Genomic DNA, 25,371 nt, shown 5'->3' with positions numbered 1-25,371 from the left:
TCCTTAAATTTTACAACCATAAAGACAGCACGAGTAGTAGAGACACTGAATCAAAGTAACAGACACATAAATAAAGTAAGAATAAGGATAAAGAGAAGACTTGGCTGTTTCTCTCTTGTCTGCAAAGGGGAATAAAAGGCCGGCAGTCATATTCTTTTTTTTCTTTGTGGAAATTATTTTGCGGTGGAATGTGGATCCTAGAATGTTTAGTACAAATAAAAGGAGACTTGCAACTGTCAAAATAATATAGAATTTCAGGGGGTTGTCAGGGTTGTAGACCTTGGTGGTTGCAGACCAAAACACACTGATAGTAGTGCTGTCAAGGCCAGTGTATTTCACTGGTATAATGTTGAATTTCAAAAGGTTAAAACTGGATTTTTATTGTGTGTGTGTGTGTGAGTGAGTGAGAGAGAGAGGTTCTATCATGGTCATGAAATAATTATTTCTTCTGCACTGCAGCAGCTGTGTATCATGAGAACTGGCCATCACTGGTATTCAGAGAATGTTTACATAGAAACACACAGTGTCTGATCGCTGTGCTCATCCATATCACTCATATCACATTTTTGCTTTCCTGACCATTATGTCACTAACTGCAGGCATAGCAAACTACTTTTGGTTAAAGCTTAAGTTAAGACAAAACCAGTTGCAAAATGCATTTTATTATATCCTGGGAATGGAATCTTAAAAGACAGACACAAATCCCTTAAATATGTATGTCATTAGATGATTCAAGTCATGGTACATTGTTTCCAACAGTTTCGATGGGCCATGGACATGACAGAGCAGGATCCTGCAGGAGAAGCTGGGAAGTCATAATAAAGATGCTGAGTGTGATCTGTATGTGCACCCTTAACTTTATTTCACAGTACTTTGTCTGAAAGCAGATAACATAGTATTAAGAAATAAAATCAAATGAAATGAAGACATTTTTGTGCTCTTGTTTGTTTTGATGCACTTGAACAGCAAACTGTTGATCTTTCTAAAGGTTTTTCTCAACACTTTAAACTTGTATTAGACACAGAGGAAGTGCTACAATATGCAGTATAAAAAACATGTTGCTAAATAGCTAAATTAACTAGAAACCTGACTGCCCCCAGGAGATCGTGAAATGCTTTCTTTTTTATATATATATATATGTATATAAAAAAATAACAAGAAATGGAGACTCAGGATCAACATAAAACAAAAGGAAATTTACAAGTTGTACACAAATCCCAAAATCTTAAGGCGGTTGAAATATTAAGTCAGACAACCAAGTTAACACTTTACAAGGTGCTTACATAACACATTCCCATCAGGCTCATGAATGCTTCATATCACATTAATGAATAATCACACGATGACTCACTTACATGAAATGGATGCAGTGTTAAAACCCAGTGAAAAAAAAAAAAAAAAAGAAGTATGCCACTTGAAAAAGTCCCTTTTTTGGGGCATGTCTTCTAGCTCAGTGCACCATAGTGTTTCTGAAACATCCTGTCCTGCTTTAATGGGTTTTTCTTTCTGTCAAAGGATTTAATGTTAACTCTGTGACATTGATACTCACTTGTAGGTGAAGTGATCAACTCAAAAGCAGCAAACAAGTGCTAACCTGGTGTTGGAGGTGGTGTATGTAAGAAAAGTAGTATTAAATCCTAAAATGACCATGATAACAAGGAAACGTCTTTTTACTATTACAACTATTAGTTTCGCTGATGGTTTATTCACAACTTAATATGTCATTTACAGCCTGCAAATTGTGTTTGTGTAACTTATTATTTTGGCTTCTCCCTTTTGGGGTTGCCACAGCGGATCATCTTGCCCTATCCCTTGTGTCCTCAAATTGTCTGTGTATTATGTCGAAAAAAGGGGGTATAAGTGGAGCTCCTTGTAGACCTATCCTTTTGGGTCATGCAGAATTGGTTCCTTAAACTTTCCAACAACCTTGAGTGTCTGTGGAGGAAGGGAAGTGGGGCCAGTGGTGTATCCGTTTATTTTTCATTTGGATTGCAGTACCCACTTTAAATTAGTTGTATCTTATTCATTCCTTTAAAAACAACAACAAAAAAATAAATGTGTATTATCAGGAAATTATGCTTGTTGTTTACTTACAGGGTCCGGCCAAAGTTGTATTTATGGTGTTTAACACAATGCAAAACTAATTGGTTTTATTATTGGCGTTCAGTGGTGGAAAGACCAACGCGTTGGGAAGCAGTTGAAAAAGTTTGAGGAGGCAGTTTGTTTAATATGTTAAACACGTTAAATGGTATATTTCTATCATGTTTACAGCAGTTTTGATCTAATGAAGTTGTGGTTTTACTGGCGCTATTGTAATGGCACCCAACTGGAAAATTAGCACAATCAACTGTTGCTCTTGATTGGACGATATCTTCAGCCTTGTATTATTTCTACCTTATATGAACCATCATTCTAGACTGCAAACTAAATTAAAACAAAAGTTCATTCATAAATATGCAACAAATCATCACGAGCCTGTTTGGAATAAATTATATAAACAACTTGTGAAGAGAGAAAAAAAAAAGAACATTAAGTCTTCTATATATTTATTTTTTGTTAAAAAAAAGAAGTCATGTTGTACAAATTCACAGCCAGTGAGTCAGAGGATTCAGTTTCACATTCTCAAATTTTACTCTAGCATGTTGATATTCGTCTGGTACGCAGCTTTCATAATATACAAAAGATTTAAGGGCCTAGCAGTTAAAAATGAAAATGAAACCTCTCAGCAAGCAACAAGGCCCAGCTGAATAACAAACTGCTCTCCTCCATTAATCTGATCGAATATTATGCAATATAATACACTGGAAGAAATATTAAAGCAAAGAACAATAAAAACAAACAGTCAGCAATTGCAATAAATAAATACTTCCTTGAAAATATACATAAAAGCTGCCATAGACAGATCAGAATATGTATCTGTTACATTCATCCATCGGGCTCTCCTGCAGAGAAGAGCAGCCATTCACCTGAAGAACAGGCGACGAAGTACAGCTGCTTTCCCCTCGAAGTTTGAGTGATTAATAATACGCTTCCAATACCACGTTGTGTGTGTGTGTGTGGATGTTATTGTTACCCAATGTTGTTCACCTTTTAAAGAAGTAACTGATACAATAAAAAAAGAGAAGGTCGACATGGACCGACTGCTGTACGATTCCCAGACCGTGCAGAGATAAGTGTAAACATTTCAGCTTGTTCTACTTTGGTTCTAAAGATACAAATGGAGGTTCGCTAAACCGATGACGGAGCTTTATTGCGGCCAGTGATGTGCCGCAACTCGTCTGTAACAAGTCTTCCAGGAAACCGTCCAGTGAAAATTGTGTTGAGTGACAAAGGGGGGGACTTTAAAACTGAATCCATCTGTATCTTCTGAAAAAGCTTGGAGAAGAATGAGAGTAATTAGAAAAAACAAAACAGGTGGTGAAGGTTAAAAAATTCACAGGTCTAAGTGGGACATGCCATTCTTAGCAACACAACACTCTAACTCGACAGCGCTCCATCTGATAAACCTGGCTCATCCACTAATATGTTTCCATTTACACAGCAGACAATGCAAATATAGAAACCCATATCTGTACATAGTTTGGGGCGGGAATTAAAAACAAAAAGTTCTTTCCCAAATGAAAGGTCCAGATAGTTCATCAGAAAATATTGAGGTTTCATCAGACATATCTTCATAAAGTAGTTTCATATTACACAACAGCAAATCCACTGTCACAGGACTTGGCCATGCGATACCCAAAAACCCATAATCCATTGTAACATATATATTATTAATTTGCAATATATATTTTCTCTTTAATAGATAAAAGTTTTCCCTTCGGATGCTTTACATAATATGACAAATTTAAAGAATGTTTACCCCATTATTCTCACAGTCAAAAAAAGGAAAGGAATTTTATACACACGTGTGAGTAGTTGAATATAATATGGTTCCATTGATTCAATTGTCACATGAAGTTCTTGTGTCATTTCTGCAACGTGTGGTCCATTGATTTTAAAAACACCTAAAGAGGTTTATGGTTTTTGTTGGGATGACACACCTTTCCAGTAGTCTAAAATGTCATGCAGGTCCTCATCCTTAGCAAACTGGACTTTCTTACGCAGTGCATGCCCTGCAGCCATGTACTCCTCGTCTTTGTGCCGTTTCCGGTGGAGTTTGAAACGCTCCCAGATGCTGTGTGAAGGTTTGCAGTAGTACTCAGGACTGGAGGAGTAGCTGAGGTTGTGATACTGAGATGACAGCTGAGAATATGCTAAGTCTCTGGAGCGGGAGTGGGTAAGAGGCTCCAACATAGAGGATTTGTGACCATCGGGTCCTTCAAGCTCCTCTATCTGAGCATCGGGATACGAGTGCCGGTGATCACTGTATTGACGGATCTTCTCCGCTTCGGCCCTCAGCATGTTGGCAGTAGGTGTGACAGTGAGGATGGTCTCTCCTGTTGGGGAGGTTTTTTCTATGTACTTGGATTCAGAGCGATAAGGCCTGGGGCTTCGCATGGGCCCTCCGGTGGCAGTACTGGGCCTCTTTGGTGAGACATTAGAGGTCCGATGCCTCTGCAGAGAGTGGTGATAGCTGTCCTGGTATACTGGGGACAGAAGGCCAGATTTATTCTGTGGGTGTTCTGATAAAAGTACGAGCTGAGGCTCTGCTGTGGACACTGCTCCAGATTTCACCCCTTGGAAAGAGGTGGATTCCGACTTTAGAGCATCAATGCAGTTGTTAATTATCTGGTTAACTTTATCCACCTCTTTTGCAATGGTGGAAATTTCTGCCACGGATCCTTGGCTATTCCCAGCCATTCCCATGTCACATTCCCTGCGTTCATGGTGTTCCACACTGCGCACCTCCATGTAATTACCCTTCATCATTTTAGGAGTTTCACTTATCTCTTGAAATTTGTATTGCTCCATTTCCCCGGCGGATGGTAAATATGGCATGCGTGCCATACTCTCCCCAGCCAACAACTGCTTCTGAGACATTCGAGAAACATTCCCCCCCTCCAGTTCTTGACCATATTTGAGTTCCATGATATTTTTCTTCAGGCTGCTTGATTTTTTGTGCTTTTCATCTTGCTGACGCTTTCTTCGCAAACAGTAGTAGACCACCCCGAGAAAAATCACCATGCTGAAGAGGCAGCCTAAGATTGTCATAATGTAATGAGTAGCAGTTGCGTTATTTACAGCTCTGTCATTTTCAATACGAGGGCCAGTAGTGACTGTCAGACAGGTGTGGTTGTGTCTTAGAGAGTTACGCACTGAAGCGACACAGTACGTGTAGTTGGTATGGGGTTTAAGGTTTTTCAGCTCAATATCCTTCTTTTCTTCGGCAAGAGTTTGGATATCTGTGAAGAAACTGTTGTTGTACAGAACAAGGGTGTACATCTTTTTGAAAGGATTAGGAATCTGAACTGTGATGACGGCGCCTGTATTCGACACTTGCTTCACTTTCATCAGAGGAGTGACTTCCACACTGCTGTAGGTTGAACTGATGGTAATGTCATCAGGCTCAGTGCCTGATGGACAATCTTCCAGCCCACAAAGTGTTGCGTCTGGTGGGGGTGTTGGTGACTCAGTGGGCAGAGCAATAAATGTTGTCACATTATCATCAGTACACACCGTTGTGAGCATGTGAAGCGCATTTCGATATGTTGGATTGTTTGGATTCTGGCTCAGTAAACTATAACCAGAGACACCCGGTGGGGAGTTACAGGCCATCCGCTCGTTTGTCCTGTTTGGGAAAACTGAGAGCCATTTGACAAAACCATATAATTCACACGAGCAGTTGAAAGGGTTGGTGTACAGCTCACAGGTGGTCAGTTTAGTTAGACTAGTAAACGTGGACCCATCTAACTGCTGGATACGGTTCATAGAAAGGTCAATGTTCTCTATGTTGGGGCATTCCCAAAAGGCATTGGGTGTCACAGTCTCTATCAGGTTTGCCTGGAGGTAGAGGTATTGCAGCTTTCCTAAACCCCTGAGGATTCCCTCTGTCAGGTTCCTCAACTTGTTGAAGCCCATTTGAAGGACTTGCAGGTTAAATTGAGCAGAAAAGGCCCCATCCTCTATGTAGGAGATTTCATTCTTTGTCAGGTTCAGGTAGGTCAAGTTGGCAAAGCGGCTAAGAGCAGAATAATGGATGCTTTTGATTTTGTTTTCATTCAAACGAAGGTCCACAATGGTGCTATTGATATGCTGTGGGATGGCCTCATAAGGTGGTTGGTTTTGGCTACAAATTGCAAGCCATACAAAGCCCTTTTCACCCTCAATTAACCAGCAGTCTCCTCTGACTCTGCCAACATGAGTAAAATATACAATGGCTACAGACCAAAACAAGGCACTCATCACCATGCCTAAGCTGCAGGCCATTGGTGCTTCACTGAGAGTAATGTGCAGGGCCAGAAAATGATAAGAGGGTGATGCCGCTGTGGTTTTAGTACAGCTGAGATGATCCTGTTGGAAAAACAGCTGGGTGTTTAACTGTTTTCAGGGCCAGAAACAGTCCTTTTATTAGCCTCCTCTTCATTGATGGATGGTGTTGTCACCATGTAACAGTCAGAAAAATGTGGAGTATATGCCTTTATACTGCTTTTCTTTCATTAAGGTGTTTCTGCAGTGAAGTTGTGGCGGTGTGGTCTAATAGAGCTTTCACCACCTCAGGTTGGCTTGTGCTTATCTCCTTAGAGGTTACCATCATTTAATGATCTCATCTTATTTTTTCTGCAAGTGTCCTCCTCGCTGCGTCTCCCTCGTGTGCATGGAGGAATAACCTGCAATATGAAGACAGATGAACACAAAGGAGACATTAATTAGACCACATTTTTAATCAGGTTACTAAATTTACATTGCATATATTGTTACTGCATTCTTATTTATTGCGACCCCCGCTTATTCATGCTCCGCCAATTATTTTGTACACAAAATAAGGGGTGTTGTCAGTCCCTGTGGCATAATGCTAATCAAGGAAAGCATTGGCCAATTACCCCTTGACAGGCTGGGAAAAGCAGGGTCCCTGTTTTCACACCATTAACCTGAGAACTGTCACACACAGCTGAGGGAGGCCAGTGTTAAGAAGCTGAATTAAATCAATTATACAACACCACATGAAATGACACTTTGGGTCAATGTATTTAGGGATTTCTTCTGAAAAAAAGCTTCATGCATGAATCAAAAAATCTGCTTCAGCACTGGATTATACACAAGGAAAGTTTAAACTTGTGGATACGGTGGGATTACTGGATCACACTGGATTAAATTAAAATATGATGTAAAGAAAGATGAGCCATGATTAAAAACTTACAAAAACTTAGAACACATTGCCTGATAAACTGCAGCATAACAAATGTGGAAGGAAACATATCTCGAAGGAGTGCATGAAATCAGCTCTGTGACATCTAAATAACGGAAAAGTTATAAAAATGATATAACAAAAACAGTGAACGTAGAGAAAAATCATTGTCTGTTAAATGTCAGGTGAAGACTGCAAACTTGGTCACTAAGGTATAAGCCTCCTGTTCTCAAAACCTTGAGCACTCCACAAGACTGCTGTTGGTCCAACTTAATTAAAGTTTACTGACCCTTTACCACAAACAATTGACACCACACGTCAAAGAGTTCACTGATGTGGCAGCATTTTGTTGAGGCCAATAACCAAAAAGTGTGTAAACTTTTCTAACTTTTCTAAGTTTGCTGTGTCAACCCTTATTCTCAGTCAACTTTGTCAGGTCAGGGTTATTTCAATAACACATTTTTTATTCAAGGGTTTTAGCCAGTGTGCTTTTTATGTATGAAGTTAATCATATATTTATATTTTACCTAGTAATTATAGAGATTTGTGAATTAAAGTGAATTAAAATACATCTAATCTAACGAGGAGTTTGCCATACATTTAAATGCTAGTAAAACTATGGACAAATGGAGGTTAAGGTTGTTCACTTTATAATATCGTAAAAGGTGTTTCCTCCAACATAGGCCAGGGTGTTTTGCCTTCTGTGGAGACACAATCGGGTGGGAAGAGACCGCCTGACACAGCAGAGATGATCAGAGTGTTCGAGGAGATTAAGCGTGACAGTTCATGGCAGAGAGAATAGACCTCAAGTTGAAACCAAACCTGCTACCGTGGCCCCCAAGGTCCATCCCTGCTGTCATTTGACCTTTAGTGAATAAGATTTATCACATTACAATCACAGCAGTGTGGTAGTTCTCCTCATTTTACATAAATGTGGAGATGTAAATGCCACTGCACAGAAGAACCACCACCCATTTGTCATTTTGATTCGACCCGATTGGCACTGACACCACTTCTTCGGCCATTGCTTTGGTTGTGGTGTGTTATTGATAACACTGAGTCTGCAATCCAATGGCAAAAGTTATGTTTTCTCCAAATTCAAAAAGAGTAGTATTATTAGGATTCCCATCTGTACTTTTTTTCATTCTTCCCACAAGAAGTACATGCATTAGGATTAGGATGCTGAGAAACTGATAGACTGGAGCATTGTTTTCTGTAATCTGAGGCTTTGAACGTTTCACAGAGATTTGAGTTGAGCCTAGAGGGCGAGAATATATGTGAATCTGCCATGTCGCCCATGTATTAGCCTAAATGTGATGTGTATTTCATAAATTTAGTGTGAATACGGAAGCGCTTGTAGTGCATTTTAACTGTCAATTCAATATTTCTGCCTTCCCATTCCCACATTGTACAAAATGTGATAAATTAATGCATTACAATGGCAAGATTTTTGCCATGAGGCTGAATGCAAAAAAAAAACACTTCTGTTTGCCCACCACATAAATACTGTCTCATCAAAACAAGGTTTCGGCTGCTCATATTCACATAAACTTACATGAGCAAAAGTGCATAAAGCTTGGTGGGCGAAAAACTGTTTTTAATTGTACTTTTCCCTGAAAGACATGACCTGCAATTGGAATGGGGTGATCAGGTAAAAGCAGCTGCATAAATGCAGAGCTGGAGTAAATGTCGTGGCGGCGGACCCCGCAACAAAATGCCAAAGGCTGCCATTATGACACCACCATCATGAAAGTGCAGTGGTGAAGAAGCACTGAAGAAAAGAACACTCACAAAAGCCCCTGGGAAGATAAAGGTTCCAAATCAAATGTTCCATGAAATGAATATGAAAAATACACCTCGGCAGAATATCTGGCAAGGCAAGAGCTCTCTTAAAAGAAAAAAAGAAGAAGCAAAAAAACGGTGTCTTGTTATTATTCCCCAGTCTGTGACCTTTATCGCAAATACCGCGTGGCAGAGACTGAGCCCGTCTGACACGACCTCCGCTTGCTCACAGCTTGGCACGTGGTAAAAGAGCCTTTAGTGTCTAAATGGAAGTTTAAGTTAAAGGGAAAAATCTCTCTCTCTCATTTTCAATGCATTGGCTGTGATTTGTTTGCGCACAGTGACTCACTCTAGTGTGGCTCCAACTGATGGCTATGGCTCACTAGTGGAACCCATGCATAAATTACCGCCAGACTAGTTCAGCATTTCTTGGAGTAGATACTAAAATGAAAGTGTGCCCCCACTGATAGGTGATACTGTATCTTGATTTAAAAAAAAAACAAATAAAAAGCTTATCTTAACTTCCTGCCACTAGTGTCCTGATAAATCCACGGCATATGAAAAGGCCTGGAGTAGAAGTAATTTGCTGAGGGATAACCAGAGCAACAGTCTACATTAAAATGAATATTTACTGCTTTAGTTTTATGCTAATCACACCAAGTTGGAGATCTTGTAAATGAGTGATGGTGTATATTTGTCTCATGAGAGTTTGGGTCTATTTGACACCAAAGACCTACTTCATATAATGGCAGCAATCTATAAGGTCCAGTTCTGAGTGCAGCATGCTGGAACACCCAAGGCATCTATTTCCCTATCAGACACAGGCAGCCATTCCACAGTCACTTTTCCATTTAGGCTTTATGTGCTGGGTAATGAAGGCTTTTCTTTTTCTTCCCCCCTTTCTCTGGATAACCCTATTGAAACCCTGCTTTTGAAGAGTGATTCAAAAATAGCCTTGTAAATTTATATTTCTGTTGCTTGGGGCCCATCCATACTTCTCTTCTACTGAATAAGTCATTGGCTCCTTTTTTTTTTTAATCTTTAACATTCACTTTCTCATATTTGTTTGCCTCTGCCAGTCAGTCATGTTAAATACATCTACTGTATGTTCGTCCAATAGTGAGGAGTTTAAAGTTTTTACTGAAAGTAGAGTTGGGGTGGACTCCAATAAACACTGAGATTAAAATGTCTTTTAAATGCAAGATCTATCCAAGATAGTGTCAGTTAGTAGCATCATACAACTGACTGTTACTAAGTTAGAACAGCCCATGCTGGTTTCGGTGGGAGGTACTCGGGAGACAGCCACAAAAAATGCTATTATCTAATGCTCCAGTGTGTAAATCAGGACACAGTACACCTACACATGGACGTGCAAAACTGAGCAATAGTATCCATCCATCAATAGAATGCAAGAGAGCAGGCGGAACTATAGCGGGGGGGGGGCGGAATTTCAAGTTGTCCAAATCACACAGAACCACGCAAATACTGATTGGATCACAGACTGCATCTAAATCATCAGTGGATAGCGTTCAGGTCAGGGTTACAGTTAGTGTGTAGACCCTTCTCTGTGATTTATGGCATGTTTCCACCGAGTGGAACGTTTCAGGTTGGTGCGGTACGTATTTTTTTTGTGTTTCCATTAGGAATTATATCAAAATAACTAGCCCCAACCATTCCACTTTTGGTACCCTTCCCTTGGGGTTACCAGAGTATGTATATGGTACGGTACGGGCGGAGCTAGACCCACAACAGTCAGTGGATTGCGACCACTGTTTCTTCACCGCCCACAGTCTGTTCTCATACAAAGCTTTTGTTCGTTGTTAGCGCACCGGCACAGGACACACCCTGCCAACCAAGTAAAGGTACTGTTTTCAGTTGAAACACAAGCCTGACTGAGCGCTTTACTGTTCCAAACCACACCGTACTGTACCACGATGGAAACACGGCTTTAGACAACTTGTAGCTCCACCTCGTGCTTGTGGTTCCGCCCACTTAAAGTTCCGCCTCTGTCTGGCACTCTGCAGAAATTAGGGGTAGGGCTAAGGGGCATTAGGGTTTGAGGCTAAAGTTGATAACAATAGTGTGGAAGTAGGTCTCCTTGTTCAGGATTGTCTGAACAGACGTAAATGTGAACTACAACTTAATTAGCTGGTAGAGGCTTTCTACTGCAAGGCAGTAATTTTAGTTTTGGCAACATGTAATGGACGTATCAGATTTTCTTTCTTTTTTCTTTGCAGCCATCTTGTGGGTACTGAGGAGAGAGCCAAAGTAGATGTGGTAGTGACAGGCTGGGCACTATGTAAAGGGAAGTCATTGAGCTGCAGTAGCCCTCTGTGCTTCACTGGAGCCTTTATATGTGAAGCAGGAGAGTTGTGCTCTCTCACACAATGCCTCAGGAGAACTGCCCCACCAAAAAGCCTTCAAGGCAAAATTTGACAGACGCTCCAGACCACCACACTGTGAAAACAATCTTGAAACTACGTATCTCATTCCCACAGAGACATGCATTGTATGCAACCCAACCAGACCTCACCTTAGCATACTCACTGACTATCTCTGCCTCCCATTCCTCTGTTTCTTATTGTATCTGTCCAGCCAATTTCACCCTGTATATCAAATGAATATTCTTTTCACTGTTCTGCCTCCAAGTGGCAACAAAAGTGTGATATGAATGCATCAGTTTTTACACTGTTTCTACACGGAGCTGTGCTTTTTTTTTTGTTGTTTCCCTTCGTGCTTCCTATCTTGTGCTTTGTGTGGCGGTGAAGGTGCCTCAATCTCTGAGGGCCCCCCTCATCCATACCAATGACTGCCCTTTATTTGATGTCATTGAAAATGCATGCACTTCTTGTGGGAAGAATGAAAAGAAGTAAAGATGGGAAACCAGAAGTGGCAAATCAATTGAGATGAAATGGAACTACTTCTCTTGGGGAGGGAAAACATTGTGCTCATTGAGATACTGAATTGCTTTGGAGGGAGGGAGACTGAGGGCACGTATGCTCGGGTTATATCCAAAGATATTAAAGTCATACATTAGTTTGGAAGAACAAAAAAATATGTCATTTTATGACTTCACTGGTATACTTTTTGGACATTATGTGTGTTTCCCTAGACTTCAACAAATGGACTTTTTTTTTTTTTTTTTTAGTTATCTTGCAGCTGATGAAAATCACACGTTACCTTGATGCCCATTTGTTTTCCCAGACAAAGCCTTTTATCCCTACCTAGCAATTGGAGTTGCTTCCTCATATAAATCAGAGCCTTTCAAAGCATCCAGCACATTATTTATCTCAATGTGACCTTGTGGAGCTGGCATTTAGTGATAAATATAGTGATAAGGCATTGTATTTGGACTTAGTCGTTTGGGATGGGACAACATATCGATACATCAATAGGCATCTACTGACTCACAAGATGCGCTTATTGATGCGCGTGTGCCAATGTCGATATTTTAATTTTCACCACCATTTCGGCTCACCAGTGTCACTACTTCATGGTTTTCTTTGCACAGTAAAATGAATGGACATTACATGGCCAAAGAAGCTGACAACAGGAGGACAGTGGACACAATATAATGTAATCTTGTGCTGAATTTCTTCAGTTATGTACTGGAATCCACTGATTAGCACATAATTGTTAAATGGGCATTGTGTCACATACCTGAAAGTGACAACATGAAGATAAGTGCTGTATGTAAAATAAATTTGTTTTGTAAGCAGTTGTGAAAGACTAACCCTTCATTTAAATCACAAGAGGCAGCTAAATTAAAACAGATACAAATCTATAAAGCATAAGGAAAGACTATGATGTCATGGTTGGTCATGTAACATGATGTGAAAACTCCTGAACCTCATAGGTGAAGATCCATGCGTGTGATGCCATCACAACATATTTCAATGGCAATTTAAAAGGCACTTAACATAAGATGTTTTGGTGAAATCTGATGCACAAAAATACCTTTTCTCCCCTTTTTCTTTTTCTTTTTCTTTTCATATCTAACCCAGGTCAACTGTATTGTCCATTTAGGCCACTGTAGACGGCAGCCTCCATGAAGCAAGAAAACCCTTGTTTGAGTGCATTTAAAAGGCTCAATCTATTAAAAAGTCTATATAGGTACATGGGTAGTGTATTAAATTTCTGCTGATAAAGCCTCATAAATGTCAAACACTGAACTGTTAAAGTTTCATAGAGGTTAATAAGGAAAAATAATATTCCACTAAAGCCAATTAGCATTGGTTCCTGCTAAATGATCAGTATGTGGGCTGAACTACGGTGATGCTGATCATACATTTGTGATGAATGTGAAATAAGAGATCATTTTGTGGATAATTAAGGCCACTGAGTGCAAAGGATGAGCTGCGACGGAACAGGCACAGGCATCCTGAATGTGAAAATGCCTTTTGGTGCATTGCATTGGAAAGTTACATTCAGTCCACTCACTACTTGGTATTCCACACAGATGTCATACTTTGTAAAACTTTAAATGACTTACTGCCCTGCCATCTCTTGTAAATTCCCAATATCTCACTCTATTGTTCTTCGGTGTATCACGAGTCCTTCGGCAGCCTCGTGGCCTGCTGCGAATCAAGCTTATTCCAGAACAAAAAAAAAATCTCATTACATATACTAAAAGCTCTAGTTTGGGTGACACCTTTTATAAAGATGATAAGCCATGGAGAATGGCATGGAATTACAGTGCATCAGTGGAAACAGATGCTTTAGTGAAACTCTGCATGAGAATTGATGTAGCCCTGCAAAGTAGTTAGTTGAAAACAGGACACCATGAGTCGTGCATCTTGTTCAACCTTTCACAGCGCTTTCTGGAAATTACTGTTCTGATCTTTCCATATAAAAGACAATTCTATAAAAACATAACAGTTCTGGTCTCCAGGCAAAAAAAAAAATACCTTGGGTATCGAGAGCATTTATTATAGGGAGTGGAGCAATGAAGAGTTTAATTTAATTCTGTACATTTGAGAATGAGATACAACTTGGAATAACACCTGAAGGTTTAAATGCAATTTTCCAGGCCATCAACTGACCATCAACTCGGCACGATCTTTTGCCCTCCAAGCCAACACGTGCGCCCGCAACGTCTCGATCTGCTGACTCATGACATTTTGAGCTAGAGTCGGAACTATAGTGCAGCCACCGAACATGACAGGAACATATTAAAACTCACTATTCAGAGGATTTAACCTGAAGCTTTAACATCTCATGTTTAGGGATGGATGAAAAGCGATAAAGTTAACACGTGCTGACGAAAGTCATGGGTTAAGACATCTATCGTTTGTCAGTTACCCCCTCGCTATGCGCGACCAAGCTTTTCCCCGCCAATTAACCTTCACAGAGTGACAGGAGCTAATTCAATTATGCTGGACTGCAGTGCCTGCTCTCGTGACTGACAGCTCAACTTGTCTCACTTTTCTGATTGACAAGCGGCGAACAAGAGCATCCATTCTCTGTGCTGGATGTGTCTGTCTGTCTGGCCTGATGGACTACCTGACACATTTAGGAAGAGGACATTATCACTTTGAAATGAACTCCACAAAGGCGGCTCTGAGACCAGTTTAAATCGACATCCTGAAACATTTATTTTATCCTACATAATCAAAGGATTAGCTTCAGGTGAATGACACTCAAATAAAGGATTTAACGTCTCATTTGCAGCTGCGTAAAAATCCATACACTGTGTTTTGGCAGTGCAGCTCTGCTCATGGAACAAATGTATTTCACATACAACTAACTTGAGCGTGCATTAAAAAGTATTCACAATTCACCTTAAGTAGAACAAAATGCTAATAGGGGAGGAGGCAGCAGTGGTGGAGGGAGTGATATTTCTTCTATTTCCTTTTCTCAGGGTTCCTGTCCGCATCTTTTTATTTGGAATTTCCATTGTGAGAAACAGATCGTGAGCTTACGCAATTGGAAAATGAAACTAAAATGGGTTTGTTGCCTGAGCGAACTACCATGAGGCTCCATCTCTGCTGTCACTGATTACTTCTTCACTGCTCCTTTTTTTCTTCGGTACATCTCTGTATAGGTGTGGGGCATATTTATGATATCCATAAAGGGCCACAACCACACAATAAAAACACGAATGAAGGCACTCCAAGAAACCCTGTGAAACACAGCTGCAATCAAAGGAAACATCTTCAAGGTGTTGTCCGTAGCAGGAAACTAAAATGAACAGTTTCCTTTTCCACTCTCAGACAAGGCTGAAAAAGTTCTATTTATGATTTGAATTGCGATGTGACTTCAAGCTCCAGTTAGATATTTACTGTGTTATCAATTTAAAACAAAATGGGCACATAAACTACTAATTTATACAACACTAATAACATCTGTATTGTTTCCATTGTGTATATTATTAATTTTTTTTTTAAATGACACAGAGCAAAAATAATACAATTAAACTGTTTCACATTGCAATTCTTTTGGAAAACGATTGAATGATTTAATGTAATCGCTCCATTACCTTGCGCAATGTGGTTCAACATCATAATGGTGCATTTGAGCCAAAAAGTTGTCAATTCCACTTTTATCTTTTAAAGTCCAGAAGAATTCCTGTGTAACATGCAGCTTCTTCTCTCTCTGTCTTTAGGAACTTAGACTTTAGCAACAGCGACAAACCCCGTCGTCAAATCTTAGAATGATGTAACAGATTTAACAGGAGAGTTGATAAAAGTAAATCAAAATAAATACAAGTCTACAATTTCCGGGACTGTTAATCAAAAAATAAATTCACCAAGGGACCAAACTAACAGGAAATAAAGCTGCCTGAACACTTTCAGCTGCTGGTTTAATGCAGCAATGTTTCCCAGCCAAGTGTGTTGTATATCTCTGTGTGATACTTGATACCAGAACGTGTGAAACACAAATAATGATGAATAAATTGTCTTGCATTGTGGAGGTGAAGAGGTGAGTGGTTGTATGTGGTTTTGACATCAACACTGACCTTGGCGAGTACGCCGTTTTTGGGGTACCAGCCTGGGGAGCCAGACACTTGCTCTAACCGATAACACAACTGCCATCAGGGACAAAGAGATTCTAGCTTTACTCAAAAAAAGGCTTTCATGAAATCATCAAATACACCTATTAAGTCTGTGATATCTAAGGAATATGTCTGCTGCTTTCTCACTTTCTCTTTGTCTCTGCTGCAACCTGAATTTTATAAACCACCAAATTAACATCCTGTTACATCCTGAGTAGTATTGTGTTCTGTTTCCTGTTTTATTTTGAAATAATTACCATTGCCTCTTGTTTGAGTGTCTGCTTCCTGTAAAGTTTCCCGCGTCTGTGATTACCTGCCCCGCCCTGATGTGTTTCACCTGTTCATCGTTATCCCTCCACCTGTGTATTTAGCCGGCGTGTTTCCTGTTGTCTGTTGCCAGTTCATCTTGTCTGACAACCAGGGTTTCTTTTGTTGCCTTGTGCTTATTGGAAACCTTTTTTTGTACAAGACCAGTAAAAGGTGTTTTCGAGTCTTACTTTTGAGTCCACATCCTACATCTTAGCAGTGTAGCAGCTACCTAAAATGCTAATATTTTTGTATGAACTTTGGTAAGGGAGAGCAAGCAGGTTAAACACATTTTAATTTCTGAACATATTTCTTAAACTTAAGCAGGTGTACATTTCATTATGCAAACCTTTTATCTGTGTCAATTTTTCCCCGACGACAGCCATGATATCTGTGAAAATACAGGAATGTGCTGCAGAAGAACATGTAGCTGGAGACTGGGGTCGTGGGTGGTGTGTGTGTATGTTTTATTAGCTTCCAATGCATGACAGCCACTTGCCAACTAATCTAATGATGCAATATCAACAGCCTGAAGTGAAAATAAAACTAGAGGGTATAGGTGGTGGATATGACATAACGGGCCCCTGAGCACAAACAATTTCAAAGTCTTATACACTCTGACTGCATTAACGTGCCTCTGTGGTATTTTCCTCTTTGCCTCATCTGTTTGCAGTTATTCTTTTGTCTCCTCTTGTCTTGTCACTCTGTGTATTTTGTCTTTTTTGAGAGCGTTTAACATATTTTGAACATTTTCATTCTCGTTTTCTTTTCAAGTCCATGGTTATTCAATAGTGGTTTTGCTTCTCTTGCCATTCTCAGTCTTTATGTAGTGTTTTCTTGTCTCTATGCATTTGGTTTGAGTCACTTTGATTGATAGCGAACAACATAATAGCAGTCGCCTCCCACTGATACTGTAGCCCAGCTGTGCCCTGGACCCACTGGTTACACAGTTCAGCTTGTATTGTGTACCAAACGTGTTATGACATCCACAGAGGAAGAATGAAATCCACGCCATGCTGATACACTGAGTTCTAGTTATGTTGTATAGTTGTACTGGCTGTTGAGCCCATGAATTGTTTCCATTATGACATTGGCACATATTTATAATGTTATGGTGCAATTTTGTGAGATGTGCAAACACTGACCAAACCCTTTTTAATGTTAATAAACACTAACTCTGAACAACAAAAACAATAATTCAAATAGATAAAAAAAAAAGATAAAGGATAATAATAAATGCACTTAGGTAAATTACGGAGCCCCAGACATGACACGGGAAAAAAATCAAACTCTGAATATAAATTTGTTCCCACAAAATAGGTAAAACGTGGGTACAGAGTACTAATTCATGGCCACAAAATACTATACGTTCCCACAAAACCGTATTGCATATTGGAGAACCTGGAGAAAACCAACCCAGGTTACTTTACAAGTAGCCCCGTAACCCGACCTGTCATGTCAAGGTAGTTATCCCCGACAGAATTTGTATCCCCTGCTGCTGGAGGGGTTACGTTGCTGCCTAATAATGATTACTTGCAATGCCAAGCTTTTGAAAATATCTCATTCCCAACCTAAAATAAAACTCAACGTACTATCTATGTCCATCACAAAGCTTCAGCCTTCTTTGCTCGCTTTACTTGTGCAGCTCTCTTGCTAATTCATGGGAATGTTATTAATATTATTATTTATTTTGTGCGCACGTTTTATCTATTTTGTGGTAACAAATTAGTATTTCATGTGCAAGTTTTTCCATATTTTGTGGGAATACATTAGTATTTTGTGCACACGTTTTACCTATTTTGTGGGAACAAATTACCATTTCGTAACCACAAATTAGTATTTCATGTGCATGTTTTACCTATTTTGTTGGAACGAATTAGGATTTTTCCCCATGTCAGGTCTGGGGCTCCATAGTCAATTCTAGTAATGCACACATTTTAAGTAAGCTTCTGTTATATTTTCCTCTAAAAGGGACGTACAGAGTATATCAAAGCTCTTACTTAAAAACAATGTTGATGAAGCAGCAGGTCAGCATGTGTCTTGCCAGCTCTGGTTGTTGGTGTGTGATTTGTTGTAAAGTGCTGGCAACAGATATGATTGGCAGCAAATTAAGGAAACCTTGTTCATCAGTCTGTTTTTTTTGTTTTTTTTGTTCAGGGATTTGGGAAGAATAATGACTTCATGCTCATTTGTGAGATCTTTATTCTCCCCTACAAAATTCAAAAACAGCATTTGAGCAAAGTGACAGGAAGGAAAATCAATTCTATCATCGATGTGTGTGGGGGTGTGTGAGAGAGAGAGAGAGAGAGATCAGACTTTCCTGCAGAAATTTGTCTATGATGAATACAATGATGAAAAGAAACAAGAGGGGGCAGCAAATGGACCAACCACCTCGCACAATGGTAATGTTGAGGAATAAAACTGTCTCTGACTGGAAAAGAAAGTTATTGTTTCTGACAGGGCAAATTCTCTCAGGCTACGGGGGCGAGGGGAGCAAGGTTGAGCTCGTGCTCGACTATCAAAGGAATAAAATGCTGTTTTTGTGTAGCACAGGAAGCCGACTGTAGACTTGAAGGAGATCTCAACATGACATGACAGGTAGACCAGTGGGAGGACGTCTATCCCAGTCGAGATGCAACAAATAAAAGGGCTTTAAATGCTAATGAACATTAGTGGACATATAGAATGCCCTGATAGCTTTGTGCCGGAATTTACATATTTATTGCTTTTGTCCTTTGGAATTAACTTCCGTAATCAAACATGTGAAACTATAGGAATATACTGTGCTTGCTGATGTGAGAAGAAAAGACAACGGAAGTAATTGGAAGGACACTACAGTGAGCCATAGTATTAATCAGTGGGATATTGTCATTGTCAACACTTTAGCAGAACTATTCATATTTGTTACATACAAGCGTTTGTCTGGCAGATATTTTATAAGAATAAATTCCCCATTTAAAGAGCCCTTTAACGTTTTTATTCCATCAAAAAAAAAGGACAACCTCCATAAAACATTAAAGAACTTTCTCAGTTTTATAGATGCCTCTTACTGCCTTTAGCTAACTGCTTGTAAACATCTATTAAATACATGGCGAGTGGGGGATTTATATGTATGTATATGGTTTGTTTATATATATATGTGTATATATATATATATATATATATATACATATATACATATATAGCCTGTTTTTCTTTAATTAATGTATTATTTATTTTTTTACATATTTTGACTTTTTATTTCTTTTTCACCCTTTTTAATTATTTTTCTTATTTTATTTATTACAAAATTTAAACGTAACTGCATGTCTTGATCTTACAAATTATTACTATTAAATAATGGAAACTTAACTCATTGATATCATTATTATTGTCAGTGCTCCAAGAATGAAAGGCTCTTTATAGACCGTACCGTATGGAGGTTCCTGTGATCACATTCTTGCATTGGATAATTCTTATGTGATCGTAACAAGAGGCTAAAACAGTTGTGAAAAAGACCCATAAGCTTCTCAAGACACATTAAGTCTCATGACAGATTTTTGTTTAAGACGCCGCTGAGTCTGAGAGATAACAGGATTGCAGCAGGAGAGACCGCAGGCGACTCAAATGAGAAAATCTGTCACGCCATCGCAAATTGCCATTATTTCTATTTCATAAACCACTTGCAGGCTGTTTTATTACTTTTTAATATCTGCACCTTGTCCTCCTTTACATTGTTCATTCACCTTTCCTTTTTTGGAATCACTATTTGGAAAAACATCCTCTGTTTTGGTTATTTTGATGTTGTTAATATCTAATATGTTTCAGGATTGATTTTTTTTGTGTGTGTTTTTACACCGCCATTTGAAAAATGGCTCTGAAGACGAAAATTGTGTCTCAAATGGATTATAGATTAGCATCAGTGTCTGGCTGTCCGACTTGGGCAGTAATGTGTCAGGGATCGAGGACAAGTTTTTACTTTCATTCTACGTCAAATCAAGCATTCATTCAACTCAATAGTATTGTCTGAATGTAATGTGTTTCTTTAGTGTAAAGGTAGACAAGGCAGTTTTATTTATGGAGCATTTTTAGTGCTGTACAGAAACGTTTAAAAACAACACAGAATTGTAAGAAATCAGTACAAAGTTAACCCTGGTGACACTTAAGCGCACTTTGCATCACCTTAATTACTCAACAGTTTCTGAGTAACCAGCAGTTTCTGAAAGCTGAGAAGTTACACAAGCAGACGTATGATTATTACAGTAATTTCAGTTTTTTGGACATTGAGACAAAGCCTCAACCAAATGTTATTTTAAATGTTTTATACCATTAAAATTTTAAATTTAACATGCAAAATCTGGTGTTCAAATTTTAGTTAATTGTTAATTACACCATTTTAACATGTTGGTTAATAGTAAATAACTGCCAGATATTGGAAGTCATTCTGGAAAAATGGGGAAAAGCACTTACTCACAGGACATTTTCTGGCCCTTTTATGGTTTAAATAAGTTTAAAAGTCAAGACAGACATTTGAGGCTTAGGTGTTAAAGGGTTAACCTGAAGTACACTGTAATAGTATGGTAATGGTTTATAACATGGTAATACTACAATACTAACAGTTTGGAAATAAGATGATACAATTAAGATAATACCACATTATTTCCAAAGTAATATACACAAATAACCACGTTATGAGTAAGATAACACCACAACTTAGCAATGAAAATTACAAATGGCTGGTGAGGATGACTCATGAAAGATAATTACATATTATAAAATCAAAATTCCTCATTCACTTTGTACCACACATGTCTTTTTTTCATTGTTATTACCACACTATTAGTCGGTGATTACTATAGAAGTAAGTATAACTATATTTATTTATAAATAAATATATTTTATCACCCTAAAATTGTGTCCATATTAGAAAAATGACGACCATACTGTTGCCATACAATAGTTATAGTAGCATTTTCTATTGTATGTATTGTAATGCACATATGTTTATACTGAAAAGTTACACATAGGAAAGCAGAGATACTGTATATTTGACACAAAATCTTTCCTCTTTAAACCTGTTTTCCTACGACACTAAAAACACACTGGGCAATGTCCAACAAAATCATTTCACATGCAGTTTAGTGCTTTAAACACGGCGTTTGACAAGAGGAAATATGAAAGCAGATGGCCAGGGATCCGTCTTTAAAGGTGAGTGGCCTTTGGTTTTAATCCTACTCCGAGGGCGACAAACCCAAGCCTCAGTTATCTTTACGTTTCTCACTGAAGAACGTGTTGTGTTCATCAAACATGGTTGGACTACATTCACTCACAGACACGCAGACACACGAGCTGCTGTCTCCCTCAGCCTGTGACTGGATGAGTGGCACATAATGAGAGGGACGAATTGAGGTGTCATATTTTGAGAAAAGTCCTCTGTCAGGAAGAGAGAGGTGTCAGAGCGTTTTATTAAGCGACACAGAGGGAAAAAAATCATTAGGGATTTTTGTAATAAATGGCCGACAGCTGTCTGTCAAAACCGTGTAGTCCTGTTCTAATCTTCTACTCATTTTCTCCATGATTGTCTTCCTCATGGCAGACTCACAGCCTGGTTGCCTGTGCATTTCTTTATTAGGAAAAAGTAGGATTTAAGTAAAGTTGTGGAGATGACATTTTAAAAACAAGCCCTGTGTTGGTGTTAATAACTCAAGTCTTATTTTGAATAAGTCCATGAATATTTCTTGTTCATGCAGGCTGAATATTTGTTTGTTACTTAAATTAATAATACTGTGTTATTTAGTTCTGGGTTTCCTTCAACAGCGCAGACATTATTGTAATATAGTTTTAGTACTTTTATATCTTATGATGTTTCTTACTTTTATGAAGATTTGAATAAAAAGATATTTTATAAATATTGTGTGTCGTGATTTTTATTATAATACAGTATGTTTACCTTTTTTTGCAAGTTAATTATATTTTGGCAAATAAAGACCATAATATTGCATGCTTGTTCACACAGCCAACAAAACAAATACTCAAACAACAAATGTTGCTCAAATTAAAATGTCCTTATGACTATTTCTGTATTTTGCCAATTAAATGAAAAATGTGAAGGTTCATCAGTTGATCACCTTTGTTCCAAACTATGATTCTGACAGATATAATTCTCATAATGGACTGACGGGGCTCGGGATAGGTCAAGGGACCCTTTAGAAATGACAGTGCAGTACATTGGCACTGACGACGGTCTGAGGTAGACTCTGTGAAATGCACCAATGAAGCACCACCACAGAACCAGTGAAGAGGCAGCATGAGCGTGTGTGTCTCATTTCCTTTTATCCTGATTGGTTGCTGCAGTGTCCAGTGCCAATGTTATCAAATCAAACCAACGTCATCAACCAACAAGTAACTAAAATATGATGGACAGAGTGGTGCATTGCCTTGATCCTATGGTCAAAAAGAAGATGACGGTTTTATATCATGACAAGATTTAACCATACATTCATCCATCGTCTACCACTTTATCCTCCACATGAGGGTTGCTGGTGCCAATCCCAGCTGACATAGAGCGAAATACAGGGTACACCCTGGACAGATCGCCAGTCCATCACAGTCAAATAGAGACAAACAACCATTCACCCTCACACTCACACCTACGGTCAATTTAGAGTGACCAATTTGCCTAATGCTAGATTTTACCAATCCTTTCCCAATTTCCACCAAACAGTACAGTTTGGTTCAGCTCAGTACAACTATTTGCATTTAAACTGCCAAAGGTCCATACTGTCATCCCACTATTTGGCGACCTCCAGTTGGGGCAAAGAGGTCCGACACCTAAGGGGCGGAGCAAGACACACTTCAGCCTACTGATTCCTGGGCAACAATGGAATGGAATGGAATGGAAGGGCTCTTTTTAATGACAGTTGTCAGCACGCAGTGTTTGCTGTGTCACAGTTTTCTTTTTTGTTTAATCTGTAGTTGGCTAAACTGTGTCTCTCTGATATGTCACACTATCTATGCAGACATACTAAGGTTTACCGTACCACACTCTACCATTGCGAGCTCAACTGCACTGTACCGCTTAGTGGAAACGCAGCTTACGTCAAAAATGCCACATAGTATGTGCAGCAACTAAGCGGCAATGGAACTCCCTTTCTGAAGTCAAACTCAATATTTGTCTGGCGCCATGTTAAAGTTCAGAGCCATCCCCTGCAACCAGGCTACTATGTGACATATATTTTATCATCTATTTTCCAATAAGTGTGAACATAATTTACAAAATTGACATCACATGCTTTTGAAGACAACCTGAAACTTCCAATTATGTGTAGTAGGCTCATTTTCCCAAAGAATTCCATTCAGAGTTCTTTCTGCAACCAGTGGAGTCGCCCCCTGGTGGCTATTTACAACATCCTTACTTCCTGAAAGAGGAAACTAGGCCATTGTTTTATACACAAATCTATGGCACCAGTACAACATGCTAATGCAACACAGCCAGCATGCACATGAGGTGAAACAGGTCAGAGTGATATTGATGCGACGAGCAAGTAATGAGGAAGGGTTAAATATCTTTGATGAGGAGGGAAACCCAATAACTGCCAGCCATACCGATGTTTTACAATCACTTTATGTGAGCAATTTAAGGCTCCCGCGGGATCCATGTCTCTCGCTGGCTAATCCATGATGCTCTTTACGGTAATCCATTCAAATAACTCTTCTCTAGAGCTACCAATTAGGAATCCAGGTTGATGTAAGAGCTGGCACCATTCAGTTTGATCGGGCCAATGCTTAACGGAGACGGAGAATGATCAACTTTATCATGGAGTGTTCCGTGCTAAATGTCATACTGATTGCACGGGATAAACTAAATCCTGCAACTAGAGGCACATACTAGTGTATATAATAAATGTATAATACAATATTGGGAGTATTTTTACATTTCCTTCTGGGCAAACCAGTGAAGTAAAAGAACGTAACTCTGCAGAGGAACTAGGAAATATAGATCCCCCTAAAAGGAAATTGCTCTGGACACTCTCTTTTAAGATAAAATAATTAAACTGGGAGTTTTGTGGTCCCTCTCCAGCTCTGGACCAACACACCTCAGCCTCAACAGCAGTGGCACTACATCCTCGATTTAATGACAGTGGTGGAAATGTAGCTTTGTGCGCTTTAATCTGCAGCCAAACGTGTTTCAAAATGGCAATAAATAGTGTATACATTGTTTCTCATTACGCACAATGTGGTTTAATATTTAAAGCAGGAATGATTCTGGACAGTTCAACATAAAAAATAAACAAACAAAAAAACCTTTGGCCATACTTGAAAGACAGTCAGTGATTTATCCACCAGTGATTGAATGTTTGAAGTCCATTTTATGACAATATAAAGGCTCATTGTCACTCAACTTCTTGTTTTAATAAACAAAACAACAGAAATACTGTAGCTGTTGCCATGTGAAAAAAAAAAAAAAACCTATATAGAGTTATGTAAATGTGAAAGCCAATGACCTAAAACACAAGGTCTCCTTTTTAGAGAAATTCATCAATAATAGAATAAAGAGGCTTTCTTTGGTCAGTGAGGACACACAACAAAAAGAACAAATTCCATTTCCATTTGGGAAGTTTCTGGCAGATCAGTGCGTACAGCAAATATCTTGTTAAGTAGATTAAGATGAGGATACATGACCCACTGAACGTATTATGTTCAGTGTGAAAGCAAACAAGTTTTTTTTAACATTGTTTTGTTTCTACAACACGGTCATTATTGTCATTCTTCTCCAGGGCCTGTTTTAATATCGTATCTCTCTATTTGATATAGTTTTATTTTTGTTTAATGGGCGCTGGGACTGTGGTTGTGACATTTTAAACGAGTTAGAAATGACAAAAACGAACAGCATATGTTCATGCTGATGGCATTTTTTTTTTGCCTCCCTTGTTACAGCTGCAGAAGGCGAGATTGCAAGAAAAAAACAGTTAATGTCTCCATGTTATTAATGTTTTGGGATGGAGGCTCTCTACACAAAGACACA

At 39.0% G+C, this 25,371-nt stretch overlaps 1 protein-coding gene across 1 annotated transcript in view; it reads right to left on the bottom strand.

Moving 5' to 3' along the window:
- Nucleotides 1–834: 834 nt before the first annotated feature.
- Nucleotides 835–25,371, bottom strand: part of elfn1a (extracellular leucine-rich repeat and fibronectin type III domain containing 1a) — an 86,459-nt gene continuing 61,922 nt past the window's right edge. The window contains exon 3 of the mRNA XM_058653731.1: nt 835–6,767. Within this exon, the coding sequence (XP_058509714.1) occupies nt 4,015–6,366 (2,352 nt within the window). The 5' untranslated portion in view covers nt 6,367–6,767 and the 3' untranslated portion in view covers nt 835–4,014. The remainder of the gene's footprint in view (nt 6,768–25,371) is intronic.

Source organism: Solea solea, chromosome 16 (genome assembly GCF_958295425.1).
Source record: "Solea solea chromosome 16, fSolSol10.1, whole genome shotgun sequence".
Lineage (NCBI taxonomy): Eukaryota > Metazoa > Chordata > Actinopteri > Pleuronectiformes > Soleidae > Solea > Solea solea.
The sequence above is the reverse complement of the archived record's forward strand: the minus strand, read 5'-3'. Positions and strand labels throughout refer to the sequence as shown.